Raw genomic sequence first — 18,934 nt, forward strand, 5'->3', positions numbered from 1 at the left:
TGTACTTAGTATACGTTGTCTGTTTATGCTGTAGTATAGACTGTATATATGTGTACATTGTCTGTATATAGTATACATTGTATATACTGTAGTATAGATTATATATTGTGTGTGTGTATATATATATATATATATATATATATATTTTTATATAGTATACATTGTATATACTATAGTATAGATTGCATATAGTATACATTGTATATAGTATACATTGTATATACTGTAGTATAGATTATATATAGTATATATTGTCTATATATATTTATATAGTATACATTGTAGATACTATAGTATAGATTGTATATAGTGTATATTGTCTGTATATAGTATGCATTGTAGATACTATAGTATAGATTGTATATAGTGTATATTGTCTGTATATAGTATACATTGTATATACTATAGTATAGATTGTATATAGTGTATATTGTCTGTATATAGTATGCATTGTAGATACTATAGTATAGATTGTATATAGTGTATATTGTCTGTATATAGTATACATTGTATATACTGTAGTATAGATTGTATATAGTGTATGTTGTCTGTATATAGTATGCATTGTAGATACTATAGTATAGATTGTATATAGTGTATATTGTCTGTATATAGTATACATTGTATATACTGTAGTATAGATTGTATATAGTGTATGTTGTGTCTATATAGTATACATTATAAGCACACATGCATGGGCTGTATATATTTATGTGTGTGGTGTAATATCTTAGCATTTGGAGTCCGACTTTTATTTTTGCCTGGGGCCACATTTTATGTAAATTTAACCCTGTGTTGTGCTGCAGGGACATTGACTCCGCACAGATCACAGTGGATCACTGCAGGATCCAGCATAGAATCCTATAGAAGCGAGCGATTGGGCGTGAATAGACCATCCTTACATAGGGGACTGTGTACACTGGAGAATCCTTTTACTTTCCGTATTCTCTCTTTGTATAAACCACACACACAAAACCGCTGGATCTGATATAATTTTTTTTTATTTTATCCACATAGATATTTTAAGTCTTTGTATAAAACAACATTAATTTTGGATGTGTTTACGTTTGATAAACTTGTGCAATAAAGTCATATAAAATATTAATTTAGGTATTTAAGGCACTACTTTAGAATGTTATTGTACAAGACAAAAGAAAAACAAAAAAAATAGAATAAATACATTTCCGTATGAACACAACTTCAATTTACATAGCCCCATAGCACTATGGGAAATAAAAGATCCTTCTAGAAAAAGAAGATGTTAAGACAATATATGTGATTGCATTGTGAAATTTTTTTACCCTTTCAGTACTGGTGGAGGCCTGAAAAAAATATCAATAACATAATACTATATAATACTATACACTGCAGCCGCTTATCCTAAACTTCTGTCATCCCGGAACGAGGAAACCTAGGAACAAAAATTGTGACTGTGTCGTAAAATGAAGGGACAGAAAAAATGTTTTTGGAAAATATTAAGAAAAAATACAAAATAGTTTTAATATTATGATTGAATTTGTTGTGGAACACAAAATAAAAATTTGTGTTAAAATTAATGAATTTTTAAATATTTTTAGTTTAATTCCAATTTGGAAATTTTATTTGAAAATCAGCAGAGGAAATTTTGGGTTTTTGATAATCGTCCTACTTGTCATCACTTTCCCGATTCCGTGAACCAGACACAAAAATGTGATTCAGCATAGCAATGGGAAAGGATTAAGTTATGTAAAATTTGGAAGTGGATACAAAGCCGGAAGTGACCATGATAAAAAGACAAAAAAGGGGGTGAAAGGTTGGGGGGGTTGAAAGGCCCAGTTTGGCAATAACTTGCAGAGATGAGCGACCCGAGGTTCGGTGTTCGTACCGAACACAGACTTTTCCCAAAAACAGAGTTTGGGTTCAGCGTTCGGGTTTTCTATGTATGCAAACCACTCGTGCAAGCATCACTGTGCCCAGGGCGAGCCACTTGATCAAATGTAGTGTGCACTCTTAAGGAAAATGGAAAACCATGTCCGTCCACCCCCGGAAGTGATCTGTTTATGACTGGCTGTATCTGGGCAAAAACCCGAACTACCCAATTACTGTATTTTCTGGATTATAAGACGCACTTTTTCCCCTAAAACTGGGGGTCAAATATGGCTAACCGGGGCAGCGGTGGTGATTCAGGGTCAGCAATACGAAGGGGTTTGGTGAAGGAGTTATCACTGCAGTGGAGCAGCTCAGGAGGGTCACAGGACGGAGGGTCGGCGATACTGCAGGCTCGTGGAGTGTTGCGGTGGCGGTGGGCACCATTGATCTGCTGGCGGGCTCATTTTAAATCGCTGGTGTTTGATGAAATGATCTTCATGAAAATGGCTGTGGAGTCCAATCTGTGCATGGTCATTTTCTTGAAATCCATCGCGTCAACCACTGGTGATTCAAAAGAGCCTGCAGCCCACCAGCAGATCGATGGCGCCCGCTGCATGACACCCCACGAGCCCGCAGTATCGCTGACCCTCCATCCACTGACCCTTTTGAGAAGCGACACTTTCTCCTCCGAGCCTGCAGCATCGCCTACCCTGCCTCCTTTGACTTTACTGAGCTGCTCCACCACTGCCGCTCCCCATGGTGAGCTAATATAAAGGGTGCTTTACACGAGACGAGCTATCGTGCGATGCATCGTCGGGGTCACAGTTTTCGTGACGCACATCCGGCATCGTTCACGACGTCGTCTCGTGTGATACCTCCGAGCGACGCAGTATCGCTCACAAATCGTGAGTCGTGTACTCGTCGCTCAGTTTTAAAAAATTGTTTAATTAAAATGGCACTGGTTGTTCATCGTACCCGGGGCAGCACACATCGCTCCGTGTGACACTCTGGGAACGATGAACACAGCTTACCTGCGTCCCGTGGCTCCCGGCGGCTATACGGAAGGAAGGAGGTGGGCGGGATGTTTACGTCCCGCTCATCTCTGCCCCTCCGCTTCTATTGGCTTGCGGCTGTTTGACGTCGCTGTGACGCCGAACGTCCCTCCCCCTTTAGGAAGAGGATGTTCGCCGCCCACAGTTTCACGACTTTGTGCGACACGGGCAGTGATTTGCCCGTGACACACAAACGACGGGGGCGGGTACGATCGATCGTGAAATCGCACAATCGGACGTCTCGTGTAAAGCAGGCATTAGAGGCACTAGGATTATAAGACGCACCCTCATTTTAACATTAAAAAATATTTTTTCCTCCTCTAAATTTGGGGTGCGTCATAATCCAGTGTGTCATAAAACGAAAAATACGGTAGTGACTTCCATTGGGGTTCAGGTCCAGTCTGAGCCCCAAACCGAACTTTTTCTAAAGTCCGGCTGAACCCACCAAATCGAACTTCCTTGGGTTCGCTCATCTCTAGTGATAAGTCCCCAAAATTTCCATTATATAGGAAAAAAAATTGGTACAAGGTTTATGGAAAAAAAAAGCTGTAACCTGCCCATCTTATCCAGTTTTGTTTTCACAGTGCCAAGAAGTGAAAAAAACGCAATTCATGCTTAACTCTTTTTGAAACTAATTATAGAAAATTCCGCAAAATTGGTGAAATTAGTGACACACGACGCGGTCAGATGGGGAGGACTGGAGTGGTGGAGATAGGGTTGGCCATAGGATTTGTGTGTTTGGACTCTGGAGAATGAAAGGGTAGTTGGCAAATAACATTACCGGAAGCACAGATTGACAAATACTGATACTGATGTGCCGATTACAAAATCCACACCATTGAGTTAGCAGCAAAACAAAAAAAAAAAATCTTGAACTTTTGTTTTGTCCATAAATAAATGTTGGTCTATTAATTTCTTCATTGTTTATTATCATTCTCCAGATCCTTAATCTACAATCAATAGATAAGATATATGTCTGTCCTTAAAGGAATCGTCCGGGCAAAATAAATCATTGCCCATGGGACTAATTTGTAAGAAATCACAAACTCACTTAAGGCACACACATAGATTTAACACAGGTAGATACAGGGTCAGCGACCAAAGATGTTCAACCACTGGACGAGCTGTTCAATGTGATCTGACCACTGCAGGCAATCACAGGCTGCCTCAGTCTCGGCTTCCTGTCTAACCGCAGACCAAGTAGTGACCTGTGTTGGATCCAGGTGAGTTACGGTTGGTGAATATTACTGAGTGTGTTATTTTTTTTATAGATACAGTCCCCTGGGCAAGCTTTAGTTTTTCAAAAATGTTGTAAAAATTCTATTCAAACGTTTGTGGCAAAAGGACTTTTTACATGAGCAGATGATTTTCCCTAAACGTGCTCCGATTAGTAGGAAATTGATTGATGGTTGTTTACGTATTACAAATGATGCAATAATCGTTGGGTTTTGTGCAACGTGGATGTAGGGCCATTAGAGATGAACAGATTGATTCACTGGACTCCAGACCATAGGCCAGGTCAGTAGTCTCTGGCCACTGGATGGGAGGCTCGCAAATCTTTTACCAGCCTAGAAGGTCCATCAGCCAGGTCAGTAGGCTGTGACGACTAGATGGGAGGCTCGCAAATCTCTTATCAGCCCGGAAGGTCCATCGGCCAAGTCAGTAGGCTGTGACCACTGGATGGGAGGCTTGCAAATCTTTTACCAGCGCAGAAGGTCCATCAGCCAGGTCAGTAGGCTGTGACCACTGGATGGGATGCTCGCAAATCTTTTACCAGCGCGGAAGGTCCATCAGCCAGGTCAGTAGGCTGTGACCACTGGATGGGAGACTCGCAAATCTTTTACCAGCGCAGAAGGTCCATCAGCCAGGTCAGTAGGCCGTGACCACTGGATGAGAGGCTCGCAAATCTCTTACCAGCCATGATCACTGGCTCGGCCTTTAATTAGCTAGTCATCATTGCGCCATGATGATTAAATGACAACGTACCAGCCCGGCTAATAAAAATCCGTGCTGGGGATCTCAAAGAAAGAGGAATAGACATTCCCATCTCTAACTACCATCTATAATGAGTTTTGCATATACCCACACTAATTTTTTTCTGCTCAGAACTTTCACTGGACCATTTGGAGCCTCCATTATCACACTCAATGTATTTGATGGAAAGAATAGAGCTGCATGAACGGGCTGATAAAAACCCCAATGGAACGAAATGTACACCATTATAGGCCAATGATACAAAAAAGCCACAACGCTTGTGTGAACAGAGCCTTTCTTTATAAGTGGCAGCATGTAATGGATTTGCTAAAGAGCAACAGATGCAGAAGAGGCTAGAGTCGGTACACGGAAGCAGTCGCACCAAGACCTAGATGCCCAAACCAGAGATGACCAAAGCTGTCAAGATTCGAATTCAGGAGATTGCTTGAATTTGGAAAGGAAATTCAATCCATATCTAACTCATTTGTTGCAAATTGAATGTTCCTTATTATACTTTGGGGTCTCTCTCCAGACCCCAGATTAAAATAAAACATAGGGTATACAGCAAAAAACAAATCATTACCACCTGTCCTTCTACCAAGGCCCACCATCCAATCCTCTGCTCCATTTGTTTTCTTCTTTGATTATTATTCCATCATGTAGTCATCTTCTGGCATCTTCATAATGCTCTAGTGCTTATTATTCTCTGGGGTCTCTCCTCAGACCCCAGTTTAAAATAAAATGTAGGGTGTAAAGAAAAAACAAATTGTTACCTCCTGTCCCTCTGCCAAGGCCCACCATCCAATCCTCTGCTCCATTTGACCTCTTCTTCACTTTTTCTTCCATCACGTGGTCATCTTCAGACATTTCCTTCTAGCACATAAGACTTCTGACATCACGGCACACATTGTCAGAGGCCTACGTGGCCACGATAGACACAGTGCAGAGGGAAAATGCCTGAAGAGGACATCAAGTGCCAGAAGATGGAGGCGAGAAGATGCCGGATGGGGAGGAGAACCAGACAGTGGTCTGGGGAGGTCGTGGGACAGATGGGCAGCAATGGGACTATTCATTTTTATTTTAACCTCTTTCCTGGTGCTCTACATAGCGAATTGCAAAAAAGTGGACTCAAGAGAAACAAAGTTCCTCATTTCTAGGCTAAACGTCTCTTCGAGATTTTGAATAGAAGTTGGGGGAGGTTGATACATGTTTTGCATTGGTGCCTAGGAGCTTCAAGTTATGGCCCAGGGAGATGCAATCATCACTGATGTGATGGGGTTCTTGTACATGATCATGGTTCTCAACCAAAAAAATAGAAGCCACCACTGTTTATAAGCACAAGTAAGGTATAAGTAAGCAAAGTACATGGATAGGACACTTATTTTTGCTTACTCTCCCGAGAATACTCTTATTTCTTAACTAAGTTGCATTGATTTTTTTTTCCACTCATTTCTTCTTCACAAAGAAAGTTCATCCAGGCTAAGTCCAAAGCAGGATATTCCAACGAGGGTTGTCATGACCAGATCCGTATACTGTCAGGATGCAGTTCTCATAGCTGTGGTCATGTATACAGTTAACAGAAGAGGCAGGATGATAGGCAGCGCCGGGCCATGTGTGGACGATGTGCTGCTCTGAACGTTCATTAGCTCCACATCCACATACTGCTCGTCTTGGTTGGAAAGCCACATGAGGGAGTCAGATGTTTCCTCTTCATTGATATTTCTTGCGTTAGAAGGCAAAGTGGCTGTGCTGCAAACAAGAAGAAAAAAAAATATATTTTATGCTGGATAGACTTAACGACAATTAGAAACACATAATAGTCCCACTGAAATAAAAAAATATACCAAATGCATTTCTTCATTAACATGTCAATCCAAAGACAATTAGCAAGTGACAGTGCAGTTTCCTGCTAATTATCAATTTGTTTCATGCTTATGATGACAGAATGAGGTAACATAAGCCTTTAGGCTCAGAAATTTTTCCAACTAAAGAACTTGGCTTTGAAATGCTTCATTGTCTGTGAAACTGTTGGGTAGAACTGGGCATAAATATCTCCAGCAGTCCCATGGTCAATAAAGGGAGCAGTGGTGCAGTTTCCTGCTAATTATCAATTTGTTTCATGCTTACAATGACAGAATGAGGTAACATAAGCCTTTAGGCTCAGAAATTTTTCCAACTAAAGAACTTGGCTTTGAAATGCTTCATTGTCTGTGAAACAGTCGGGTAGAACTGGGCATTAATATCTCCAGCAGTCCCATGGTCAATAAAGGGAGCAGTGGTGCAGTTTCCTGCTAATTATCAATTTGTTTCATGCTGACGATGACAGAATGATGTAACATAAGCCTTTAGGCTCAGAAATTTTTCCAACTAAAGAACTTGGCTTTGAAATGCTTCATTGTCTGTGAAACTGTCGGGTAGAACTGGGCATTATTATCTCCAGCAGTCCCATGGTCAATAAAGTGAGCAGTGGTGCAGTTTCCTGCTAATTATCAATTTGTTTCATGCTTACGATGACAGAATGAGGTAACATAAGCCTTTAGGCTCAGAAATTTTTCCAACTAAAGAACTTGGCTTTGAAATGCTTCATTGTCTGTGAAACTGTCGGGGAGAACTGGGCATTAATATCTCCAGCAGTCCCATGGTCAATAAAGGGAGCAGTGGTGCAGACTGCTGACAGTGATTTTTTTCAAAACTACAGCAAGCAGCCCAGTAAGTGATACATCACTGGAATCAGGGTCTCTGTCTCTACATTATGCTGCTCTCAGATTTGGTGGAAAAAACTTGGTGACAAATTCCCTTTAAGTCTAACCATGGGGCAGATTAACTATTTCTGTTCTGTATTTAGACTACGTAAAGTTAAATGAGATTATAAGCCCCCATGGGAAAAAGGGACTAATCTCTGTACAGCGCTGCAGAATATGTTGGTGATATATAAAAATAAGAATAAATTAAATATTATGTAAATATTTGTTAGAAAGTGTGACTATTTATCTAAAGATTAGCTTAGGGCTTCTTTAAGAAAAGCATTAAAGTAGATTCATAAACAGAAATAACGGGTTCTGTGCCACAAATTAAGCAGCTCCATATCCTGAGAGTTCTTGGCTATTTACATTGCTGGTACTTACTGAATAAAGACATGAGAACAATCGCTCCGCACTATTGTATATCATGTTTATGCAGTGATTCTTTTCTTTTATGCTCAAGGTTTGTGTGTTTTTTCCTACAAAGACACATTTTTCGCTGGAGTAATTGACTTGTTGCTATCCTTGAGCTAATAACCTACCTGAATAATGCAGAACCCGAGAATTATACAGAAGGCATAATAAAATGATACAAAGGCATTATTATTATTCTTTATATCTGGACTACAAGGATAAAGATACAATTCTTTTTGCATTTATAAAATAATACGTGGCTGGAATAAAAGAGTAGAAACTGTTGCTGTAAAATGGTTATATGACATTATAAGTCTAAGGGGTACTTTGCACGCTGCGACATCGCTAGCCGATGGTAGCGATGCCAAGCGCGATAGTCCCCGCCCCCGTCGCACATGCGATATCTTGTGATAGCTGCCGTAGCGAACATTATCGTTACGGCAGCTTCACATGCACTTACCTGCCCTGCGACGTCGCTCTGGCCGGCGACCTGCCTCCTTCCTAAGGGGGCGGGTCGTGCGGCGTCACAGCGACGTCACACGGCAGGCGGCCAATAGAAGCGGAGGGGCGGAGATGAGCGGGACATAAACATCCCGCCCACCTCCTTCCTTCCACATTGCCGGTGCAGGCAGGTAAGGAGATGTTCCTCGCTCCTGCGGCTTCATACACAGCGATGTGCGCTGCCGCAGGAACGAGGAACAACATCGTATCTCCTATTGGTGCGAAATTATGAAAATGACCGACACTACACAGATCACCAATTTTCGACGCTTTTGCGATCATTTATCGGTGCTTCTAGGCTGTACATGTTGCGATGTCGTTACCGGCGCCGGATGTGCGTCACTTTCGATTTGACCCCGACGAGATCGCAGTAGCGATGTCGCAACGTGCAAAGTACCCCTAAATTTGGCCACCAATAGATGGAAATCATCGGATATCCCGGAACAACTTGATTGTTTGACTTTAATTTTACTGACACACTCAACTATTTGGCTGATGGTCCGATGATTGAAAACACATTGGTCAGTCAAATATAGCATATTATTCCTAAATTGGATGGTAGGGTGGACCATGACCTGATGGATGTAGCAATAGAAGTACATGGCAATTCCACAGCAAGATCTATATGGTACATGTGGATTTTGCTGTGGATTTATAGCTGATTTTCCAGCATCCACATTATTGTCTCATTGTTTTGTACATACATGTTGTACTTACCATCTATTCTCGAATAATAAGAAGGCTCCAAATAATGAAGAGTGTCACAACTCGACTACTCCTTTCACGTCCGGTACAGAAGTACATCGGGCGAGCAATGGAACAACAGGATAACGATACAACAGTAACAACTGGCGCTAGGGAGAAGGAAGCGGCGTCAACTACTAACTCTCTCTCAATTGATCAATTATTTACTAAAAATCTAATTTTGTATTATAGTACAGTTGGAATAAATCTATGCATTTACACTTTTTATTTGATGCATGCCACTCTCAGATAGTGCTCTCCCTCTCGTTTGCTTTTAATTGTTACATTGGTCCGGTGGCTGACCACCACCATGCCATGCATGCCTGGTGTTGGTTTGCAAATATTCCTTCTGTTGGTGGCTGTTCACATTCAGCCGCCTCACCCTTTTAAAAGGCATTTCTTGTGAATACGTTTTTCAGTTTAGAGCTCCCTCTTGTGGTCAGTGCTTGCGGTGCAGTTGATGTGTGGAATGGAATTAGTGTTTTTATTCTTGCTGTCACAATAAAGGTTTGCCTTTTATACACACTATTGTAGGTGTGCTCCTTGCCATATGTAGCTCTTTTTCTTTATATATTGCTAGGTTCCTCTTGCTACATGGGTGAGCACCCAACCATCCATAATTATTAAGGTGGGTCACCTGCCTTGTTGTTTCTTCTGTGTGGAATGGAAGCGACACACCTGCAGAGGACTGGCAGTCAGGGTCTGATTGGGCTATTTAACTTAGTAGCTTTCTCTTGTTACTTGCCGGTGGTCAATTGTTCCTGTGTGTCCAGGACATTCGGCAGCCAGCTCTGCTCACTTCCAGAACTTCCCTCAGATAAGTGGTCTTGTACCTCTGTTATTTGTTTACCACCTTTTGTTGTTGTTCTGCTTTGATACTATGCATGATTCTTAATTTGTCTGTGTGGAGTTGTGGTGGAATGGGATCATTCCTTGCTGAGAGTGTCTGCATACTTAGCTCCATGATTCTGCAAGATTTGTGTTTTGTCATGCTTGGTATTATTCAGTCCCTCATCTGTATTAGTGTTTTTTGGATCCCGGTAACATCTGAGTGCTGATACAGTGGGGGAGAGGTTTAGTAACCTCAGGATTTTTCCATATCAGAAGTGCTGGTATATATTAGGGTTTTTACGGCTGCAGACAGTTGCTCTTTCCTATCCTTTTCTATAAAGATAGTTTGGGCTTCACCTTTGCTGAAATCTGTCCTTCCTGACTTTATATTGTGTCTTACTATATCACCGTAGCCTTTACATGTGGGGGGCTATCTATCTATCTTTGGGGACTACTCTGAGGCAGATTAGCATTCTTATATTTCTGTCTGTGAGATTATTTAGTTCTCCAGCTTTGTCGAGGCGTCCAGGTCATTGTAGGCATGCCCCACGGCTACTTAGTTTACAGCCACTCTGTTACCTTTTTGGGATTCCGCATTATTTGATCCTCCTCGGTCCCTGAATCATAACAGGCATTGTTAACTAAGCACCATACTTGGGTCTGGTCCACCTTTATTTATGGTTGCTTGTCTGGCACTGTGAAGGTCAGTTCTGACATTGTCCTAGTGTGTGTGGCAATGCTGCACATGCTGGAACCTGGGCTATCTTTTATCCGCAGTTGCCTCTTTATGCGACATGGAAGCGGTTATATATAGGTTACAGGTATGTGTGCTCTAATATGGTTCTGCTTTTAATTAATCTAGGAGGCCACATGGCACAATGAAATATAAAATATAGAGTAGGACCCCCCTATTGAGATGTGCTGTGAAATGGCAGGGGTGGCTCAAAAAAATGATAAATTATTTGCTAAAAATCTCATTTTGTATTATAGTACAGTTGGAATAAATCTGTGAATTTACACTTCTATATCATGCATGCCACTCTCAGATGTGCTTGCTCCCCTCTCTTTTGCTTGTAATTATTAACTCTCACCGGAGTCTGATCCCCTGCACTACCTAGCGTCCCTAGAAGGGTCCTACCCACCGTATGCCGATCATGTGCCTAGGTCCTTGCTGGCCCTGAACTTCACCCTGACTACTGCAGGCCTGCAAGACACTAGTCTCATTACTGACATAAGCCAACATGAGGTAGGAAAGACAAACCAGGGGAAAGGGAAGCAAACGAGGTGAAAAATGAAAGTGCAAGTGCAATAGTGTGATACCTGATATAAACAGGGGTTAGGGGGATGAATGAGTTCCTCACCTGGGGTGATTGTGTGAGACACAACCACTATGTAGGCATAAAGGCTGCTGCAGATTCACGTGTGCAGAGACACCGAGCCAGAATATACGAAGACGATAGCAGTTCCTCTGCGTTGCCAGTGTGGCCAAAAACGATGAGTCGGATGATAAAGTAACAGGTTTATTAATCTATGTGTTTTGGAGCGATCCGGACCCTTCCTCAGGATAAAACAATAAACATATTTTAATATTTTTTATCCTGACGAAGGGCCCAGATCGCTTGTGGGTGGGGTTTCGAAGACCATGTAGCAAAAAGAAAATACGGACTTGACTACACCCTTAAAGCTCCATTCATCCGAAAGAGAAAAAAGGATGTAGATCAAATGGAGGCTCATTATGTGATGTGAGAGCACAAATTATCTTCTGTCTCCTGTTCCAGGCACCTTGGTGACATAATCTCTGGTCAGATACCAGCGTATTTAAGGGACAGTTGATGACAGGTCTTGTGCAGATCTTCAGGCCCAGTTGTCGGAGCTATTTGCTCCCAGATCGTCCTGTTATCTGGTACAGCCACTATATTACAAGGCACTTTGACATATCTTATCCAACTCTTGGTGGCAAGGTGTTACGAAGAATGTTCAGTCTTGTATTCCTCACCCTCAGCAATGCCAGGGGAACATACACAAGACGTATGTACGTTTCTATCATGCAGGGTCAGACATGGGGACAAAATATATATTGCCTCTTACATTGGTCTCAATGTTCTTACCAATATTTTACTCCTGTAAGTCTACGTCTCGAGATGAACTGAATAGAGACCTCACCAAGTGCAAAGTCTCAGGAACGAAACACCACTGATGACATTGTACCGAAGTGGAGGGGATCAAACTCAATGATGAGAGCTTAGGAAGATGGAGTGGAAGAGCTAGGAAAGTTTTGGGGGATGTGCTGAGCAGTCCTGGCAGAGACAGCAACGCAAGGAAATGTGGAACGCAGTTCTACTGCAGCCGAAAGAGCCACATGTAAACAAAGGTGACATAAGAGGGTTAAGGAAAATGAAAATGGGGAGCAAAGTATGTAGAGGATTTTTGAGAAGGTTAAACAGCCATGGAGCCCTATTAAGACAAAACCTACATATTATTCTGAAAGATCCCTTTTAATAATTTAGTATGGGGAGTATTCACTATACACTCCCTTACTTCCACCATATACCAGCTGAACTGACCAGGTTGGTTGGACACATGCTTCACTCTGGGAGCGCTAGGGTCTAGAGATGAGCAGATCCATAGAAGTTTGGGGTCAATGGGTTCTGCCGGACTTTACATAAAGTTCAGTTCGAGACCCGGACTTGACCTGAATTTGATCCCGGAGCCTGGAAGTCAATGATTGCGCAATTTGTCTCTTCGCCCACTTATGGCCATAAACAGAGTATTTCTGGAGGAGGAAGGGCAGGGTTTTTTGACACAGCATGCAAAAATATTGTTTTTACCTCTAGTGTGAGCCATTCTGAGACTGTAAGCAACTCTCACCGGGTCGAGCACCGAGTGTATCCGAGCACCCAGACGCTTGATCGAGTGGTTAGTATTTGAATAGAGATGAGTGAACCCAAACTGTAAAGTTCAGGGTTTGAACCGAACACAGAGTTTTTAAAAAACCTTAGTGGTTGAGTTCAGGTGCTGCTTGTATGCTAACCACTCTGTCAAGCATTGGTGTGCTCGGGTATGCTCAGTGCTCATCCCAATTTGAGCTGTTTACAATTTTTCAATGGCTCTCACTGGGGATAAAAACAACATTTTCAGATGCTGTGTCCAAAAACAACCAAATACTCTATTTATGGCTGGCTGCATGTGGGTAGAGAACCGAACTGGCCAATCATTGACTTACAATGCGGTTCGGACTCTGGTCTCAAGCGCAGGTCAAGCCCAGGTCCTGAACTGAACTTTATTTGGCTGAACTCCAACTTAAGTCCGGCTGAACCAGACAAATCCAAACTTCCACGAGTCCGCTCATCTCTACATGTGAAGAGCACCTGAACTTCCATGAGTCTGCTTATCTCTACATAAGAAGTGGACCCAAACGTCCACGAGTTTGTTCATCTCTGCATACAAAGAGCACCTGAACTTCCACAAGTCCGCTCATCTCTTCATAAGACGTGGACGCGAACTTCCACGAGTTTGTTCATCTCTACATACGAAGAGCACCTGAACGTCCACGAGTCTGCTCATCTTTACATATGAAGAGCATCTGAACTTCCACGAGTCCTCTCATATCTACATATGAACAGGACCCGAACTTCCACAATTCCTCTCATGTCTACATACGAAGAGCACCGAACTTCCACGATTCCTCTCATCTCTACATACGAACAGCACCCAAACTTCCATAAGTCCACTCATCTCTACATAAGAAGAGCACCCGAACTTCCACGAGTCATCTCATGTCTACATACGAACAGCACCCGAACTTCCACGATTCCTCTCATGTCTACATACGAAGAGCACCCGAACTTCCACAATTCCTCTCATCTCTACATACGAAGAGCATCTGAACTTCCACGAGTCATCTCATGTCTACATACGAACAGCACCTGAACTTCCATGATTCCTCTCATGTTTACATATGAACAGCACCCAAACTTCCACGAGTCCGCTCATCTCTACATAAGAAGAGCATCTGAACTTCCACGAGTCCGCTCATCTCTACATAAGAAGTGGTCCGAACCTTCCACGAGTCCACTCATCTCTACATAACAAGAGTACCCGAACTTCCACAGGTCCACTCATCTCTACATACGAACAGCACCCAAACTTCCATGAGTCTGTTCATCTCTACATACAAAGAACACCTGAACTTCCATGAGTCCGCTCATCTCTACATATGAACAGCACCTGGACACTGAGGATTTTTAAAAGTCTGTCTTCGGTACAAACCCCAAACTTTGCAGTTTGGGTTCGCTCATCTCTACTGGGATTAAGTAGGTCAGCTAATGATACAAATTTATATATATACTGTATGGTGATGGTCAGAGGTGATGGGCGGGACTGACCATCCACATGCCTCCCATACATGGGTGTGTCTAATGGGTTTTAATCAGGCTGTGAGTAGGTGGGAACCATCTTGCTGAAAGCTCATGGTCAGATCATGTGGATGCTAGGCGGCTTTCACACTACGTTTTTTTAACATGCGTCATGAGCTTTTTTTTGCTGTAAAAGCGGATCCTGCTATTACAGCAAAAAAACGCATGTAAACGCATGTGTTATTTTGCAGGATCCTGTCACTTTAAGTTTATGGGCAGGCATTGGAGCCATGTGATTGGGAGTGAGGGGAACTGAATGTGATAGACTGGGAGCCGGCTTCGGAGGCTCGTAACCAAGGTAAACATCGGGTAACTTGCTTGGATACCTGATGTTTACGTTGGTTACGAGCATCCGCAGGTGCTAGGAGCTGGGCTGCCTGCTCCCTGCACACGTAACCAATGTAAACATCGGGTAACTAAGAGAAGCGCTTTGCTTGGTTACCCGATATTTATCTTGGTTACGAGTGCCCACAGCTCTCAGGCAGGGGAGAGAGAGGAGAGGGAGGGAGGGAGGGAGGGAGGGGCAGAGAGAGACTGATCACGCCAGGCTGGTTTCTGGGCATGCTCAGTAGAGCAAGCAGGATCCTGTCTATCAGCATGCCAGCGTTCACATACGTTTGTGTGCTGTTTAGTCAGGATCCAGCAATTTGCAGTATTTGGACGCAGCTCAAAAACGCTACAAGTAGCGTTTTTGAAAAATGTTAAACTGCAACTCGCTGGATCCTCACTATAACGCACGCAAACGCAGGTGAACGCATGCTGACGCGAGTCCATTGCAAATGCATTGAAATGAAAACGCATTTGCACTGGATCCGTTTTTGCGTTAAAAAAACGTTCAGGACGTATGTTAAAAAAACGTAGTGTGAAAGCAGCCTAAAATAGCAAAGGGCTGTGAGAGTCCAGGGGATTGCAGTCTACTGGGGCTCTGGCCTGACAGCAGGTGCCGTCGAACGGAGCTGGTCCGAGGACCGGGTTAGTGAGCCCAGTGAGAGAGTCTCCCTGGAGGTCGAGCCTACATAGAAACCTGCAAAGCGACTGACAGGTGACCCTGAGAAAAGGGGATGTGGACTGGCTGATACCAGAGAATGAACTGTATGGACACTCGGCGGTTGAAACCGACAGTGAGACATTGTTGTCCTGCAGGGAGAGTGGCTGTGGCCCGTTATACGGCGTGGTTTATGAGGATCTGAATAAATCACCTGGACTGTTTAAGTGACAAAGTGGTCGTGTGTGCCTCAATCCCGCTACCTGACGCATGGTTCCCCATACGCTCGGGGCCCACATCGTCACAATATATATAAATATATTGAAAAAAAATACCCATTAGTGCATCTTTCCTATTGCAAATCTGAGGATCTCTAGTAATGGGCTGTAGATGTAGCGATGGTATCTGTAAAATATAAGATAATCAATATTGCTATTTGTGCCAGTCCCATTCTCACCATAGACAAAGCGATTATCCCAAAAAAAGTGTCCCCTAGTAAACACAAACCGCCTGAATCCAATCAGTAAACACATAAAGCTTCTACATAAAGAAATGTAAAAAATAGTGGTTGTTGCATACAATCCATATGATGTGCGCGGCGGCAGAAGAACAAAGAGGCCATAAGTAGTATTGTATGCACATTGAGTACACTCAGCTATAAAGTGCTGCAACTAAGCACCCAATAGCACGACAAGTAGCAGATGTGCACTCATCAAAGGGCATACATAGCCAACGCAACTGTCAGCATATATATTACTCATACAATCAAATAAAAAATAAAACGCCAACAAAGACATGCCAGAAATAATTAGAAACATTTCCAGAATCTGTGCTCGGAGAGGGGCATTTCTAAAACGAAATCTCCAGAATCTTCATGGATTTTCTCAAAAATACTTAACCCCGTTATCTGAAGTGTAAATGAACCTGTCACAAATGCAGTGTAATCAGTGGTCAACACGGCCTAGAGGAGGAAGCGCTGAGCAGATTCATGTATATTTTGTGGGAAAAGATTCTGCAGAACTTGTATTTTATTCATTTATTGCTCATTTGGCGGCTTAGTAGTCCAGTGGGCGGGACTACTGAATGATTGACAGCTATCGCTATTATTATTATTGGAAAGGGAAATTAGAGATGGGAGAATCGATTTGCAGAATTCCGGTCTATAGGTCAAGTCAGTATTCTGTGTCTGCTAGAAGGAAGGCCTGCGAATCTCAATGTCCCGGCATTCCTGGCTCCTTTTTTTCATTGGCCAGGCTGGTGCGTCATCATTAATTGCGGCATGCCACACACAACGACATGCCAGCCCAGCTAAAAAAAAAGAAGCAAGGAGATTCGGAAGACGCCCATCCAGTGGCCGGAGATTACTGATGGACCGGAGTCCTGCGAATGGATTCTCCCAACTCCACTGGTGGTGATTCAGTAGGACACCCAAACGTTCCGCCTCACTTTGTAAGTTTAAGGCTTGGGTTACGTAACTGTGTGCCGCTGTGACATCACACAATAGTGCAAGTGAATGGAGTCGCATTCCGACCTGTGAAGTATCAAAAAAGTCAGATCCAATTGGAATTTTGCTATTTCTCGGTATCTTGCATGTTACATCGCAACTCCAATCACTCACATGATGCTGTGTTGCATATAACGAACTCTGGCTATGTCCCCTGTGTCTTGGGCATCATGACTGTGAGTCTCCAGCCTAAATAATGTGGATGTTGAGTATACCTGCTGCCACCCCCAACAACATCTATGGAGATTGTTATGTGGTTTCTGGCCAGAGAAGGTCACAGCATTTGGTTGCACAGAATGCTCCCTGACTTTCTATTGCTCCTGCTGTCAGTATTCATTGGTATAGGAGCTTTCCTGCTGGATTCGGCTACTTTCACACATCCGGATTTTTGCTCTGCGGCACAATACGGCGTTCTGCAGAAAAACCGCAACCGGCTTTTGTAACGCCGGTTGCGGGTTTTTTTGCATAGACTTACATTAGTGCTGTATTGTGCCGGAGGGGCTTGCGTTCGGTCCGGTTTTTGCCGCATGCGGCAGATTTAGCCGATGCCGCGGCCGGATCGAACGTTCCCTGCAACGTTTTTTGCTCCGGCAAAAAACACCGCATCGCGCCGCATCCGGCCGCTGCGGCGCATTTTTCAATGCATACCTATGGAGGCCGGATGCGTCGCGATGCGGAAAAAAACGCATCCGGTCGCCGCATGTGGTTTTTTTCCACTGCGCATGCTCAGTAGCATGCCGCAATCGGAAAAAAACGGACGGGCCGCATGTAAAAACTTATGCAACGGATGCGGTGTTTTCGCCGCATCCGTTGCATAGTTTTCACAGCCGGATTGAGCCGCAGTGCTCAAACCGGATGTGTGAAAGTAGCCTTCATCTCTCCCCCTTTTGGATCCAGAAGGAGCTTCCCTTCCACCCAGCTGCTGATCATCAGTATTCTCTTGATGATGCTTAAATACTCCTTCCTTCCTTTGGACTGGTGCTGGTGATATCTTTCACTTCATTCAAGCCTTGATTGCAAGCAGGTGGCTTGTACTTCTCTGTTGTATCATTGCTGAAAACTTTGCTGAACTTCTATCTGAGTCATCTGTGGATAAGTAGTTCATGCATTTTCCCCCGTGTGTCCTCCTTGTGTCTTCTATAGTGTTTAGTGGGGTTGATGAAGAGCTCATCCCATCCATTCCCTATTTAGGGTCCAGCACTAGGGATTCCTAGGGTCAGGTATCCGGTTCAGTAAATAGGTGTGGCACATATCTAGGGTGATGAGGGACCCCAGGGACCAGCGGTAGGTTTGGTCAAGGGACACAATCTTCCTAGATAAAGGGTTTCCCTTCCCTTTTGCTTGGTACTTCTCCGTACCTGGCGTGACGAGATGATGAAGACAGCTTTTCACAAGTCTATTCAATCTCCTACAATGAGGGTGTGCTCCGGCGATTGTGGGGATCCCCATAGATGAGTTGGTGCTAAATATTCCATTTGGGGCTACTCCTTTTATAGGTTGCCTGGCTTAAACTTTTCTGTGGCAATAGGGTTACCCGGATACTCAAACTTCGCATCATTTAGGCTAAGGCCACAAAAATTTTTAACCCAGACAACTCTTCAACGCTATTCTACTCACTCGTTATTAAGATGAGGTCACTTCATCTGGTGGAAAAGGGGATCCGGAGAGCCCCATACTCCCAATTGTTATGGGGTCTGTGGATATAACACGAATGTGTAGAGAGATATTCAAGTGCTATATGATTATAGCGACTGCTCAATGTTGCGTCCTCTTCTCCACGTCTTATGCGGGCGTCTAACGGGACGATCTATCGTAGATCGTACCCACCCCCGTCGTTTGTGCGTCACGGGCAAATCGCTGCCCGTGTCGCACAAAGTTGTTAAACCCCCGTCACACGCACTTACCTGCTGAGCGACCTCGCTGTG

At 43.4% G+C, this 18,934-nt stretch overlaps 1 protein-coding gene across 1 annotated transcript in view; it reads right to left on the bottom strand.

The window, feature by feature from the left end:
* Window positions 1–989: 989 nt before the first annotated feature.
* Window positions 990–18,934, bottom strand: part of TRABD2B (TraB domain containing 2B) — a 444,445-nt gene continuing 426,500 nt past the window's right edge. Inside the window, 1 exon segment of the mRNA XM_075320534.1 lies at window positions 990–6,623. Coding sequence (XP_075176649.1) covers window positions 6,410–6,623 — 214 coding nt within the window. The 3' untranslated portion in view covers window positions 990–6,409.

This window comes from Anomaloglossus baeobatrachus, chromosome 8 (assembly GCF_048569485.1).
Source record: "Anomaloglossus baeobatrachus isolate aAnoBae1 chromosome 8, aAnoBae1.hap1, whole genome shotgun sequence".
NCBI lineage: Eukaryota > Metazoa > Chordata > Amphibia > Anura > Aromobatidae > Anomaloglossus > Anomaloglossus baeobatrachus.